At 50.2% G+C, this 15,800-nt stretch overlaps 1 protein-coding gene across 1 annotated transcript in view; it reads left to right on the forward strand.

Moving 5' to 3' along the window:
• COL4A2 (collagen type IV alpha 2 chain) overlaps window positions 1-15,800 on the forward strand; it is a 173,249-nt gene that overhangs the window by 90,129 nt on the left and 67,320 nt on the right. Inside the window, exons 5-7 of the mRNA XM_023253164.2 lie at window positions 11,113-11,247; window positions 11,334-11,378; window positions 14,295-14,411. Coding sequence (XP_023108932.1) covers window positions 11,113-11,247; window positions 11,334-11,378; window positions 14,295-14,411 — 297 coding nt within the window. The remainder of the gene's footprint in view (window positions 1-11,112; window positions 11,248-11,333; window positions 11,379-14,294; window positions 14,412-15,800) is intronic.

Below are 15,800 nucleotides of genomic sequence, written 5' to 3' on the forward strand. Positions count from 1 at the left end.
GCCTCGTGAAGATCAGTGAAACAGATGATTCAGGGTCCCAAGTCATGTCCGTTACTCAAGGGGTGTTCGTAGGTGCCTCGACATTGTCTTCTAGGCACGTCCCACAAAGCTGGGCACGAATCCGTCCTCGGAGCCAATATGGGAACAGTACCTGCCCCGTAGAGGTGCCATGGGGATTAAATCCGTTTGCTGGTGGAAAGTTTTCCGCACCATGAACGCTCCACTCTAGAAATGTTGGTTGCACTTATTACTTTGCTGTCTCCCGGAACTCTGCGCTGGGTCTGGGTCTAACGGGTCCTCTGCTATTTCTGTGTACTTAGAACACATTCCTTTGGGCAAGTCAAAAGGGAAGGGAAGTACAAGATAATTAATTACTGTTAGTTCAAGTGCCCCGTGAAGAGAAAATCGGAATTTGATACGCTCTTTCGACACCGTTGGAATTCTGCCGTGAACATTTTCATCAGAATTTTTCCCCTGGGAGGTTAGCTCCCCGTGACAACTGAGGGGCCTGCCCTCTGTCCCACGGAAGGGGGTCATCGTCACCCAGAACAGTCCCAAAATCTTGGACGCGACAAACCTGAAGTCTGAAGTGGGGCGGGGTCTCACTCCCAAAAGCGCGACTGACTGCCACCTAGTGCGAGCCGCGGGAACTGCACCGCGTTCCTCTGACAGGCAGTGTAGGAGGAGGCAGTGAGAAGGTGTCTTCTGTTGATACAGAGTGAAATTTTTATTCTAAAAAGAAACATTCAGCTAGTGTCGAAAAGCTTCCTTTTATAGCTTTTCCCAGACCCCCGTTGGCAAACACCCCTTTTGTCCGTAACCTCTGCTCCTCCTGAGTTACGGTGGTTGTGCAGAATGGTTCCAGCGTGTTCCGTTTATCGCTAACAGTTGTCCTCAAAACAGCGTGGTTCAAAGATTACCAGAAGTAAATCCCTGGGGGCGGGAGTCCTGGCATTCCAAAACCCTGGCCTGGTTTCCTAGGTCTTGATTTCGGCGGCTGATCTTTCTTCATCTGATCGCACACAGTTTTGATAAGGCCGGCATCCCTCCCCATGAGTCTGGGTGCTCTGCCTTCGTGATCCACGCTGACGCCTGAAAAGCCCTCTCCCCAACAGTGCAGAACCAGATTACCTGCCCGGCCGGTAGTCAGTAATTCAGCGGGCTGGAGCAGAGTGAGGGAGGGATCTAAGGCTGTAGGTGACACACTTTGGCATACTGGGGGACAGAACCAGAGGGCGATAGCCCCCCACAGTCTTACGCACTGGCACTGTGCTTCAAAAGTGCCCCAGAAACCATGAACTCGTTATAATGGTCGTAAAAGTGGTCTACAAGCAGAAAGCCTTTTCCCAACACCTGTAGGTAAGGGACGTTGGTGTTGGGAACGTCTGTCAGGCCACTTGGCGGGGAGCGTCCCACGTCACCCCGCACTCAGGAGCCCTGAGGCCTACGCAAGTGACAAACCACCACCTTCAGGGCTGACCCAGCCTTCTAGGGTAGGACAGTGCACACAGTGATGCTCCCTGTGACCGCGGGGACCTCCGTCAGCCCTGACTTGCTCCGAGCCAAGCTGCTTTTCCACAGCTGGATCTGAACTTAAATGCATAACTGCATCCATTGTTTGAACTCATCACTTCCAACTTCTCACAAAATGCGCATAAAACATGGTTACTGCTCTTAAAACTTCTAATGACTTACTTTGGGGTACATTAGCCAGGTTTTCTTTTAAAAGGTGAGCGATGTCTCATTTTGTTAAAGGGAATGAAATCATTATCCTCAGAAAACAAAGTGTTACAAGGGATCAAGAGAACGGCCCCAAACTGCATAGCGTTCTGGGAAACAGTCTGCTCTTGGGCTCTGTGGAGACCGGCTCCCTTTGAAATGAGTGGTGGGGGTTTCAAGTCCTCCCAAGGAGACCCCGGGAGTCTCCAAAGACTGGATATAGGAGCACCGTCAGATCCAAAGCAACCGGAGTGAACCAGTATGGCCCCTGCTGGAGTTTTTTCAATCATTGGAATAAGGTCACTGACCCTTGGGAGTTTTCTTCTTTAACTCTGGGAAGCAAAAACATTGTAAATGCTGAAAATATGGAAAGTTCCATCCTGACGCATTTTGCTGGGCTACAGTTCCTGTCCACCTTGGGGAGGGTCACACAGTCCTCTGTGCAGGGGAGTGAGGAAGCAGTCCTTGGGTTGTAAAGTGAGAGGAGGTCTTACATTCACTTGACAAACACAAGCATACAGGCCCCTAGAGTCAGCGGAGGGGGTCATCCTGACCATGGCAGGGACACCTGGAGCGTCATCAGAAGGACGCCATGAGGTGCTCTCGGGCGGAGGGCCAGCAGAACTGTGGGTTAAGACCTCCACCTCCCTGGGCTGTCCCCTCACCTGTCCTGTGTGAGAATTATATTTGTCCCCTGACTCCCAAACCTGACTTTGCATCTGAGTTGCTTGGGGACCTTGTTAAAAATATGGATTTCCAGGGGCACCTGGGTGGTTCAGTGAGTTAAGCATCCGACTTCAGCCCAGGTCACGATCTCATGTTTTGTGGGTTCGAGCCCCACTTCGGACTCTGTGCTGACAGTTCGGAGCCTGGAGCCTGCTTCTGATCCTGTGTCTCCCCCTCTCTCTCTGCCTCTCCCCTGCTCGTGTGCATGCTCTCTCTCTCTCTCAAGAATAAATATTTAAAAAAATCAATATAATGCCAACCTCGAGAATAGTTTTCTTTCAGGTGACTGTGTTTAGTCTAAAAGCAAGCTAGATAGAACTGTTGGTCCTGCTCCTGGTCCATGCCACCAACATCCAAAAGGCATTCCGCACTCCTGCCGGCCAGTCGATGACCTCAACAGGGGAGCCAGCATCGGGAGGCCCCACACACGGGTGTCTTCTGCGGCTCCCCTGTGTGCAGGCATCACCCCCAGGGCTTGTTTGCCAATCACGGGGCCGTGAGAGAAACGCACAGGGTCTGCCGTGAGTCACGTCACACTCGAGCGTGGCCTAGGAGTATGATCTAAGGAGACCGGCAGAGCCTTGGCACGTGGAAATGAATGGTCTCCACTGAGGCCGTACACGTAGACGGCTGTTTTAGTTACCTGCGGTTGCCTGATTTGGTAACTCCAAAATCACCTCGTATTCTGGTTGTCACTTTCTGATACCTAAGTATAGCCAGGAGCCCTTGTATCACTCATAAGGACATGAAGGCCATTTGCTGCGGTTACTCTGGGCACTAATACTGTTTTCCGTGTAGTCAGAGCTCAGTTAGAGCATTTCCTGCCTACGAGACACCTGTGGTCCCAGAATCTGCTCTTCCAGCCCATTCTTGGCTGCCGTCTGGGCTCCCCGAGGCCCTCAGTTCATCCACATCCAACTCCATGTCTTCTTGGGGGCCAGGAGGCTTGAGAAACCAAGTCGGTGAGTTAGGCAAGCAGTCGCGTTCGGGCAAACGAAATGTGTTTATTGCCGCAAGCAGGGGAAGGCTTTCCCAGAAGTTCGGCTTTTCTGACATATGCCAGGCAGCATCACATCCAGACTGTAAAAAGCGTGGCCTCACATTGGGGTAAAAGCCATCGAGTGGGACGGCCCATGTGCTGCCTATTTTTAGAAGAAGGAACAGAGTTTGCAGACGTCCTGCTCCTGTGGGTGGGGACAGGGAGATGACCCATTTCTCCTCTGCTGTAAAATGTGACTCATTTCAGGTAAAACTGTACAGCAGCGTCTTACGAGTAGAGGTGATGCCTCTGGTGTGTTCTTTCTGAAGACTGTGCATCGTGGAGGCCAGGACCGCCTGGCCTTCTCTTTGGTCCTGACCCACTTCCAGTCCAGCCACTCGGTGGGCTGAGTGCGGACGGCCCTCCTTTCTGTCCACATCACGCACCACAGACCAGATTCCAGACTGGACTCCAGACCAGCCCTTAGTTTCTGCAGTTTGGGGTGGTTTTTTTTTTTTTTTTCATCTCCCTGACAGACATTTTTAAAAAACATTTGGCTAAGTGTTTTTTTAATAAGGCGTTTTAAAAGTGTCCTCTCTTCCCTCTTCCTTTCCGAAATATTAGTGACCTTATAAATTCATTTGTAAGAATGTTCCACAAGGACTTAGTCGTATCCAACAAGCCCATGAGCTTCAGGCTTCTCTTCTTTTTTTTTTCTTTTTCTTTTTTTTTAACATTTATTTATTTTTGAAAGAGACAGAGCATGAGTGGGGGAGGGGCAGAGAGAGAGGGAGACACAGAATTCGAAGCAAGCTCCAGGCTCCCAGCACAGAGCCCAATGCAGGGCTCAAACCCACAGACCATGAGATCATGACCTGAGCCAAAGTCGGACACTTAACCGACTGAGCCACCCAGACGCCCCTTAACTTTTTCATGTTTATTATTTTTAAGAGAGAGAGACAGAGCGTGAGCAAGGGAGGGGGAGAGGGAGAGGAGACACAGAATCCAAAGCAGGCTCCAGGCTCCGAACCGTCCACACAGAGCCTGATGTGGGGCTCAAACTCATGAACCCTGAGATCGTGAGCTGGGCTGAAATCGGACGCTCAACTGACTGAGCCACCCAGGCGCCCCCAGACTTGTCTTCTTAATGTGTGTCTTTACCAGACTCTTCTCTTCATTTGTATTTAGGTTAATTTTGTCGAGGTAATGTTTTGCATGCAATTTAGTGGATACTGACAGTCGTGTACAGGTACATGTAATTGTGAAGGAAGACAGGTCCATGACCCCCAAAAGTCTCAGTCTCTTCCCTCCCTCTGCCTCCACCCCCGGCCACCACTGCTCTGTTTCCTGTGCCTAGTTTGGCTTTCTCTGAATGTCGTAAGTCAGATATCAGCATAGCATCCTACCAGCGGGATGGGTGGGATGAGCTTCCCTCACCATGACGCCCCGAGATCCGTCCTCCATGTTGCACACATCAGGTCATTTCCCCCCTCGTGTTGCTAAGTGGTATTCCATTTTACGAACGTACCAGTTTCTACACTCATCAGCCGCTGGACATCCAGGGTTTCAGCTGAAATAAACCAAACCGCTATGAACGTTTACCTACAGGTCTTACGGTAAGTGGATGTTTAACTTTATAAGAAACTGCCACACTTTCCCAGAGAGGCTGCCCATTCCGCATCACACCGGCAGCCTCCCCGGCATGGTCCTGGCACGCCGTCCTGCTGGGTGACCCACCCCTGGGGGGCTGTCCTGACCGTAGCCCTCCCTGGTGGCAGCAGTGTGGACTGGCTTCTCTCTAGTCGTCTTCTCTGAGGAAGAGTGGGTTCAGATCTCATATCGAGTGTCTCTGTCCTCGATTTCTGGGTGTTCTGTCTGTACTCTGGACAAAGTCATGTATCAGACATATGTGTTCTGGAAATATGCCCCCCCCCATCTGTAGCTGCTCTTTATTTCTTGATGGTACCTTTAAGATCAAGCCTTCTGGTGTTTTCAACGTTTTTCTTTTATGGTTCATGATCTCTGGGGCGCGTCTAAGAAACGGTTGCCTAATGCAAAGTCGCTAAGACCCTTCCCTGTGTGCTTTCCTTCAGAAAGTTAGAGTTTCAGCTCCTACACTCGGGTCTGTGACCCTTTTTGACCACACATGTGTACGTGGAGCCAGACGAGGGTCACGGTTTATTTCCTTACGTGTGGATGTATTTGCTTTGCATAGATGCTGGTGCTGTGGTCAGTGCCAAATAATTTTGGAGAGCAGGACTTCCAAGGCCAGTAGAGTTCTACCTCATATAGGTGGAATCCGTGATTTGGAATGGTAGTCGGGGCAGGGCTGGTGTTCTGTTACACCAAAGAAGCGACAGACAAAGGGTGGCGGACCGACCACGGGCTCTGTCTCGCGTGGATCGGGCGGCTGCCCGTTACTGCTGATTGTTATCATACAGGTTCTGTCCTGTTCCGATGCCTCCACGTTATCATGAGCTCAGAAAATGGTACAGACTCACCGGGCCAGGGCCGTCAAAAAACTCACTCACCCTAAGAACGGCGGCGAAGTCTGAGTTGTAGCTGAAGGAATTGTTTTCTTGGATCCTAAAAGGTAGCCCTGCCCAGCTTCTGGGCCATTTGACGTATTTTCTAACGAGCTGGGACCTGGGCTGGAATCCCCAGAGGGTCACCGAGAAGGGCAGCGTTGGAAGGGCCGGGAAGGCCTGGAACGCACCGCCAGCAGCCGAGGAAGGGAGGGGCCCCCCAGGGGACGGGAGAGGATATGGGGTGTCTGCTGGGGCCCCCTGCCCATAAAAGGCAAGACAGGAAGAGTCAACTTCAGAAAGAGAAGGGATTTCCTACTATTCACATGTTGGCCAGTAAGTGAAAAGCTTATTCTTATTCGAGCAGGAAAATACTGTACTGTAAATTAAAAATCCTGATGTGCAGTGAAGCAGGGTTTTATCCTTGGAAACATTTCTCTTTATCCTTCTCTGATAAAGGAAGCTATTTTTTTTTCCTTCCTCCCCACAGAGAGCTGTAAGGTTAACAAGCTGCGGATGGAAACAGGCACCCCCTTGGGGCCGTGTGTGAGGCCACGCTTCTCGGGCCCCACTTCATGATCAGCGCCCCACCTTCGCGTCCGCGTCCGCAGGCCCGGAGTCACCCCCACGTGCACATAGCTGGTTATATTCTGCCCTTTTCTCAGAAGTGAAAATTCCAAGCTCAGGAAAGCTTAGTAAGAGTCTCAGGCCTTGAAGTGCATTCTGGCCGCAGCCGCGGTATTTGAGCAATGTGTATTCAAGTCTGGACGCATTCTATCCACCTTTTCAGACTTCAGCTTCCACCGCCGACCCTGGATCCCACACGGGCTCCAGGAGTGATTTCAAGAAGGAGACATGATGAGCAACCTTCCGTCCTCACAGGGAGCAAAGTTGGTTCTGGCCTGTTGCAGATCCCACTGAAGCCTAAGACCCAGAAAAGTTCATTAGAAATAGTACTTAACAAATGTAAATATTAGATCTTCCTCTGCCTGATGCAGTAAACACTCAACTGTTCTTCTAAGGCCCGACTTCATTTTTTATTAAATGAGATTTTTATTAAAAGATACCTGCTTCTGTAAGAACATCACAGGGGGAGGGGTGTTGAGCAGTAAGCCTCCCAGGCTACTGTACAAAGAAACCCCCCGGGGAGGGTGGTCACTGAAGCTCCAGGAGGGTCTGGGCCAAGCCTGGGACTCCGCATTTCTCTCAAGCTCCCAGGTGGAGCTGGTTCAGGTCGAGGACCTCACTCGGAGCAGCAATGATGTAATGGAACACAGAAGCTTCAGAACCGGCCCGCTCCCCGACCCGACTTCACGATACTGGGCTCCTTCCAGAGCCCCCACTGTCTCCTCTCAAGTCGGGGTGACAGTTGTCACGTGTTTGGCATGGAGGTAAAATAAGAGAAACCGTTTTTTCAAACCAAGACGGGGGCGCCTGGGCGGCTCAGTCAGTTGAGCGTCAGACTTCAGCTCAGCTCATGATCTCCTGCTTCGTGAGTTCGAGCCCCATGTCAGGCTCATGGCTGTTGGTGCAGAGCCCGCTTCAGATCCTCTGTCCCCCTCTCTCTGTCCCACCCCGTCTTGCACTCTCTCAAAAATAGAAACGTTTTTAAAGACTTTTAAAAATAAAACCTATAACAGGCACTTCATCCGAGAAGATACGCGATTTAATGATGCTTTTTCCTTTGTCCTGTCTCCCAGCGAGTAACACGTAGATCTGAATCAGATCGCCTGGCGGGACGGGGGTCACAGCACATGGTCCCTCCACTCCTTTCACAGCGTCTGCTGGCTTTTAAGAAATGTTTCTCAGGAATGCTTTTGTCAAGTGCGCCGCAAGACTCTCAGGAGCCCTTGAGGTTTATGCAGAGACATTCAAACTAGACGTCTCCTTCTGGGGTAATTTTTATTTTTAACGTCACTTAGAACAAAAGGAAGGGAAGAGATAGAAATAGGTTTTCCGACCGTGACCTTCCCACTAAGGGTGGAAGTTGGTGATAATTAGCACAGAGGAAGCTCCTTTTCATTAGCTGATCATTCCAACTGCTCTTGACAGACACACTGGATGCCCTGGCTGGCAGGATATCCTCGGGGAAATCTCAGGCCTGATGACTAAAACATTCAGAGCAAGGTCCTTGACCTTGACGTCAGTGTCCACTTCGCCTCAGCAGCACAGCGTTTGCGCCGTGGGCAAGAGCGAGGGTCCAGTCCGTGGGGACGAAGGCCTGATTCAGATTTTCTCCAGACCCTTCCTGGCCCTTCCCCAGGGCGGAAGCTGGATGGAATTTGTGAAATGTCCCATCTGTCAGAAGCTCAAGATAAATTCCTCAGAATGTCACCATCCTCACACCCACCACGATGGCTAGAACTTCTAAGAAAGGGAAAAGAGCGAGTGCTAGCAAGGGTGTGGAGAAATCTGGAACCCTCACAAACTGCTGCTGGGAATGGACGTGATGCAGCCACTGTGGGAAGCAGTCTGGCAGTTCCTGAAAAAGTTAGACAATTGCCAGAAGGCACAGCCATTCCGTTCCGAAGTCGGTACCCAGAAGAATCGAAAACAGGCACTCACACAGGTAATTGTACGTGCACGTCCACAGTAGCACGAGCCACAGTGGCCCTAAGGTGGGAACCCCGTAAATGCCCATGAATGGATGAAATGGACAAATTGTGGTCTCTCCATACAATGAGTATGATTCAGCCGTGGAAGTGAATGGGGTACTGCAGGTGCTACCCCATGGGAGAACCTCAGAAATTCTATGGCGAGTGGAAGAAGCCAGGCACAAAAGGTCACGTATCATACATAGGACTCCACATATGTGAAATGCCCAGAATGGATAGATCCCATAGACACGGAGAGCAGACAGCAAATGTAGGGGCAGTGAGGAGTGTCTGCTCAGTGGGTACGGGGTTTCCGTTTGGAGTGATGGGAATGTTCTAGATCTAGATAGAACTGGTGGGTAGAGAACACTGTGAATGTGCTAGAAGCCCCTTTAAAGGGTCTGTGTTATGTTACGGGAATTTCACAGTGATAGCACGCCTCAGAAGAGGAAAGGCTCATTCCAAAAGCCAGACTTCCCATCCAAGAAACAAAGGCTGAAAAGAAGTTTACTGACAATGGCAGGAAAGTGAGTACATGATGTCGCTATCACTTTTCCCATCAAAGGGAACCGAGGAGAGGTTACTGAAGGCACGACAAGAATGTGGTTTTTCATCATGAAGACACACATGTTCTGCTGTGGTTAACAGTAGGTGCCGCTCCTAGTTGGAGGCGTGCAGTGAGCCCCCCAGATGGGGATGAACTTTGTAGATGGTAAAAGTGACAGTGTTACTGAAGAACATTTTACGCCCAAAAGGACGCTCGCTGTGCAAGCCTCACCATGACTGGGGGCATTCGAGGGCTTGGGGCATACCACATAATCACAAGAAGGTGGTATTCTAACAGTGCCAATGAAACAAAAACGATTACGACTGGAGAAGATCCGTAAAAATCAGAATCAAAGCACGTTTTGTCCCCACACTTTCAGCAAATGTAGTATGCGGAAGGCCCTGAGCGCTAGCCTAGGGTGAGCCTGGGGTTCGTGTGTTCATGGTCAGGGCTACCCACCTTCCAACACAACCCTCCTCAACGAGGGGGAGACAAGAAAGTGGCGATAGCCCCCTTTTACCGCGTTGTTCAAAGACACGGAATACCCTGGCTTCGCCACTGCCTGCGATGCTTGCACTCAGACGGAGTATCTGGTGAGTTCCGCCTTGACCGGACCCTCCGGAACACGAGGAGGGTAGAGCAGGAGAACCCACCATCTCCAGAACTGACCTGGCCCAGAGGGAGCCCTAAGGGGGCATCCCCAAACACCCTTTGTTGGAGGAGGCAGGGGTCCCGAGCTTCGGGGCAGGTCTCACCCATCGACTCGATCTTAACCTCCATCCGTATCTTCCGCCTCAGAGAAATTCTGACCGCTTCCCCCGCACCTGGGCCCCACGTCCACAGGCGTCGGCAGTGTTGGGAGGTGAGGCCCCCACACCCCCCGGCCAGGTGAATAATCGCTCGTGGCGTGGATGGACCCCATTTTGTATACTCACCGTCTCCCAGGAAACGCCGTGCATCTGCCCTTTGGCGGCTGGGGAAGATGCTACAGCGAAGACAAGTCGTCCAAGCACCTGTTCGGTCTCCACTCCCAGCGATTTTGAGGATTCTCCCAGAAGTGGGTTGCTGGACGGAATGGCAATTCTCTGTTTAATTTTTGAGGACCCACCATCCTGTTCCACGTCGGCCGTGCCGTTTTACGTCCCCACGCGCAGTGCCGAGGGCTCTGATTTCTCCATGTGCTCACCAGCACATCATTTTGTCTTTTTTTTAAATAATGGCCACTCATGTCCGATGGCCACGGGCATGGATTGTTACAGGCTTCAGACACCTTTAATGTTTCTCTGTGTGTGTGTGTGGTATGTCTGTAGACGGAAGATTATCTGATCACTTAAACATCTGGGGATCATTTTGATACCTGAGTGCCATATACATTTCCATCCTATTACAGGCATTATACTGAGTAGAGATAAAATATTGGAAATCTGTTTGGAATTTTCTTGTTAACTGAGAACACATTTTTTATTTAAAAAAAAAAAAAAGCCAGGTAAGGGGTGCCTGCGTGGCTCAGTCAGTTAAGCGTCCGACTTCGGCTCGGGTCATGATCTCACGGTCTGTGGGTTCGATCCCTGCATCGGGCTCTGTGCAGACAGCTGGGAGCCGGGAGCCTGTTTCAGATTCTGTGTCTCCCTCTCTCTCTGCCCTTCCCCTGCTCACGCTCTCTCACTCTCTCTCTCTCTCAAAAATGAATAAATAAACATTAAAATCTTTTTTAAAAAGCCAACTAAGCTGATTCTTTCATCCCAACCTAATGCCAGCATTTCACGGTAACACAACATTAGTGATCTAGGATGATATTTTTTTCTCACATTTAACATGGTTTTTTTCTTTTAACACTCTAGGCCTTCTTTCTTAGCCAGAAGTCACTCTGTGGCAATTGTGGCAGGAGATAGAACTGTCTACATGTGACGTTCCCTGGACATCGTAGCTCTTTGAGAATGAAAAGCGTCGTTTCAAAAGCAGCACGCTGGAAAATGCTCGTCTGTTGTTATTAACCGTGATTAAACTCTGTTGTTTCTGCAGGGCCAGCCAGGGCCAGTGGGCCCGCAGGGGTACACCGGGCCCCCAGGCCTGCAGGGATTCCCAGGACTGCAGGGCCGCAAAGGTGACAAGGGCGAGAGGGGGTCACCGGGGATCACAGGACCGAAAGGAGATGTGGTATGATGACTTCTCATGTTCCCTCCACTTTTGCGACGGGCAGTGGGTGTCCCGGCCCACAGTGAGCTTGTCTGCCTTCCTTACAGGGAGCAAGAGGCGTTTCCGGATTCCCTGGTGCCGACGGAATTCCCGTAAGTGTTTTGTAAGATTTTTGTAGGATTTTAAAACACCGAACACATGCTAAGCAAGCTCCTGACTTACAGAAGCATTTCTACCTAGGCCTCCTGTTTGGTTTACACAATGAAGTAGGGCTCTCAGTGCATCCTTTTTCCCCTGGAGTCCTCTCAAATATGGCACAGATTGGTTCCTTTGTAAATGTTCTTCTGCACTTGGCTTCGGAATCGAAGCCGGTTTTCGGCGAAAACCGGACCTGGTTTTGTAACGGAAGGCTAGCACGTTAGATATGCTCAATCAGAATGCGGCTTGACATTTTGCTGGAACCGTAAAGCGACCTGAACATAAAGGGGCACGGCCGAGATGGTGGGTGGGAGGACGCCCTCTGCTGGACGTTGGTGACGCTTCCCCAGTTCTCTAGTAAACCATGCGTAAATGAGAAGAAAAGACAGGGTTTGTCCATGAGAAAATCTCAAAATGCAATAAAATATGTTTTTCTAACCTAGTTTACTTTACTTCTTGTGGCATAAAAAAAAAAATAAACACAGAGGCCTGTCTCTCAACCTCTTTCACAAGGATCCGTGAGCAGATTCCCAGGGTCTGCCTCCTACGGATCCCAGCCGCGGGGACAGATGTGTTTATGACACATGCTTTCGCCTGCTGCTGAGGTTTGAGGACATCTGCTTCAGGAACCTCCCTCGTGTGCACACATCCGAGCCTTTACCCCACATGCCCACACCCCCTGCCCCTGTGTTAGCACGCACATCTACACGCGTGTGCACACGTAACAGATGCATTCCCGGGGCTGTGGAAGCAGGACAGCCGCCTTGTAGGAGGGAACACAGAAGAGCCATCACAGAGAGGCTGTGCATCACAGAGAGGAGGTTCTTCAGCATGCCGGCTGCACACCCAGGAGGCTGTGCAGCGGTGCAGGAAGGCGGTCAGGGCTACAGACAGGCCACACGCAGACCTGAGGCCCGCGTGACCCGGAGCGTCCCCTGGACGGGAGCTCACACGCACCAGTTAGGACACACAGCTGTGTGAACAAGTAAGGTAGTCACTTCCCCATTAGTCAGAGTCAAAGAATCTGTAGATTTTCAGGGATAAACAAATAATGATAGCATTTTCCTACCAACCGCCTGCAACGAAACCACCTATTCTCAAACCGCTTTCTTGAGCTCTTTGGGCCGCCTTGTCGGTTTTGTCTTCTGGAAGTCGAAATCTGAGTTTAAAAGGAGGGATGTGGAAAAACAGTATAGCTGATCTGAGTCATATTTGGTTTTTCCACTGTATGCCCATTTACTCTGAGGAAGAAATAGTTCACAAGTTGGAGAGGCAGTATCTTCACATGAGAGAGCGGTCACAGTAAGCAGGTAACCGAGCGGTTTCCACAGAATCTCCGTGCTGCTAACAATGGCCTCGCCCGCTGACCACAGGACTCTGGAACTGCACATACGTGGACCCATGTGCCATCTGCCCCGAGGCTAATTTTAGCCACTTAGGAGCCATATATAAAATGTGATGTGCAGTCAGATCTTAAGAGCCGTGTCCAGTTAGATGTTGAACATGAGACGGGCGGTCGGTTCAAGGTAATTGCAATTTTTCTTTGAAGAACGGTCTCCAACTAACGTCTGACTGACACGCCATGTCACATGACTTAGATCAGTTCCAAGGGAGCAAGAAAGGCCCACAGGAGACAGATCACTCCGGAGAGGAGTGAAGAACTCGAGTTACGAAAAGCATCACGGAAGACCGCACAGATCGTGAGCAGAGCACCCACCGGGCTTGTTTTCTCAGGCTGAATCTGAAGGATCAGCTTTCAGAGACCCCTAAAAAAAGGCCTGTAGTTGGCCACTACCAAGGCAGCTGGCTGCACTCTCAGCTGGAGAGATGGATGGTACCCGTGGTTTCCAGGGCGGCGGGGATTTCTCTCGTCTACCAGGGGATTGGCTGTTGGATCTGTGCCTGTCTGAGGGTCCCAGTTAAAGCAGCGGCTTTGAGTGTCTAAAGGAGAGCGATGAGAGGTAGACAACGAAATTAAAATGCAACTCTTCTCGTTGTGTTTCTTAATATCGTTCAGGGTCCAGGCACTCTATGTAGGATTCGTTCATTTCTCTTGAAATGTCCCAAATTTCTCAAAGTAAGTGTAAAAGGCATCCTAATGGGGCCTCAAAAAAGCCACTCTGGAATGTATGCTTGGTCCATTGTCAGCAAAAGCAAAATTTTAGAGAGATTAAGAAGATGGCATATATCTAAACACGTGCCGTGGGAGGAAACAGCAAAATAGGCCGTGGTCTCGTAGTACGTAAGCGGCAGGTCATTAACTCAGCCTGACTCCCTAGCTATTCAAAAGACATTTGGTCATGCTGCCTTCCCTCCCCTCCCCCACCCCGACATCTCTGAACATCAGATGTTGCTTTTATTGGCTTTATTCGAAAGCAAATAAGAGGAAATCAGTTCTTCTACATATGGCGAAGTCATGGATGAAATCCCATCGGGGGGCAGGGGGAGTGTGAATCTCTTTCCTGTGTAGGATGTGAGTCTGTCAACTCACCCTCTACAGTTCAGTTGGGCACAAAAGATGGGGCCCCTTGTTGTCCTTGAAAGACCTAGCCGCTTCCAGAGTGCCTTCTAGAAGTTTTAAATCTACCGTGACCCGTCCCTGCTGACGCAGACCTCCCGATAGACCGGCGGTAATGGACTTCTTTACCCAGCCCATGGCAAACAGAACTTTGTCCTGAAGGCCTTTCTCCTGCTCAGAACCGAACCTGTGTGCCTCCATTTACTTAATCTTTCATTCACCCACCTGCTGGTTTTGAGTTCTCTTTGCCCTTGGGTTCATGCAGGGTGGGAAGATTTAGAAATGTTTTATCATGCTCTTCATGAGAACGCCAGACCGTGTGCTAGCAGGCTCACCTACCCTTCTCTCCCAGGGACACCCGGGGCAAGGTGGGCCCAGAGGACCACCTGGTCACGATGGCTGCAACGGGACGAGAGGAGACGTGGGCCGCCAGGGACCCGTCGGCCCCGGGGGGTTCGCTGGCCCTCCTGTGAGTATCAGGGCAGCGGGTGCGGCTGGGGTGGTGAACTCCAGGAGCTGGGGGGCCGGCCCTTGTCCGCAGACGGGTGGAGGATGTGTGGTGTGCCTTTCACGGGCCCATCCAGAAGCCCCTTTTAGAAATTGTGTCAGAGAGACTTTCCAAGGAGGGCGGGTTGGCTCCTGTGGACCCTTCGGCTGGGGCGGGTGTGCTCAGCCCGGCTCCTGCACCCCCAGCCAGGCAGGTGTTCCCCTGTCCCTAGGCAGCGGTCAGGATGCACACGTTCCTGCAGACATCTCGGCATGATTTTCCTGCGTCCGGAGAACTTCATTTTCCAAATTTATTCTGAAAACAAGATAGAAAATAATCTGTGTGGTTCGTATCGTGCAGTTTTACCTGTGTCCTTGCATTTCCCCCCATGCTACAATTCAAGTAACAGGGAAGAATTGGGCAAGAGCAAAAACAAAATCAAAAGGCTTAATTAGAGCTTGACAGGATGCCGTTAGCCCCCGTCTTGTTAGATTCTAAACTCCTCTGTGACATGGAAACAGCCCCTGCAGGTAGAAGTGTGCTTTTTTTTTTCTTTTTAATGGAAAACTTCCATGCATTCATCTGTTTTGTAGACTCAGTTTTCAGGTCTTTGCAAAGAATCTTGAAGTGTTTTCCATTTCTGTATGGCTGCCTTCTTGCCATCAAAATATTGCAAAGTCAGGGTTTTGCCAACATCTTATTTGGTAAAACTCTTTATTTAAGAAAACATTTCTAAGACTGGGGAAGAATATTCACACGTTCCTCCCCACGTGTTTCCCCCTGAAGTTCGTGGATTTCTCTTATTCTCACTTCTCCTCCCCAGTCCTCTCCCTGGGTTGTCTTTTATGTGTGGGTCACCTTGTCAACGAGGACCATCACTTTGCAGTCTGCTGTAATGTCATGAAACTATCATTATCAATAAATATAACCATCACTTTAAAATACTGATTTTATATGGGCGCCTGGGTGGCTCAGTCGGTTAAGCGTCCGACTTCGGCTCAGGTCCTGATCTCACAGTTTGGGAGTTCGAGCCCCATGTCCGGCTCTGTGCTGACAGCTCAGAGCCTGGATCCTGCTTGGGATTCTGTCTGTGTGTGTGTGTCTCTCTCTGCCCCTCCCCCTCTCACACTCTGTCTCTCTGTGTGTCTTAAGATTAAATGTTTAAAAATTTTTTTTAATACTGATTTCATACACAGACATTGAAAGACATTCATCCACATACGATGTGCACACGTACTGAGTGTATTTGTCACAATTCCACTTTTACAGAATGACCCAGCATCTTTCCCAAAAATGGTGCTTCAGAACATAAGTGTTAATATCTTTAGCACCCTAATGCCCAATTAAAGACAAAATGTATTATTACAAAGA

The sequence above is a fragment of the Felis catus genome, chromosome A1 (genome assembly GCF_018350175.1).
Source record: "Felis catus isolate Fca126 chromosome A1, F.catus_Fca126_mat1.0, whole genome shotgun sequence".
In the NCBI taxonomy this organism is placed as follows: Eukaryota; Metazoa; Chordata; class Mammalia; order Carnivora; family Felidae; genus Felis; species Felis catus.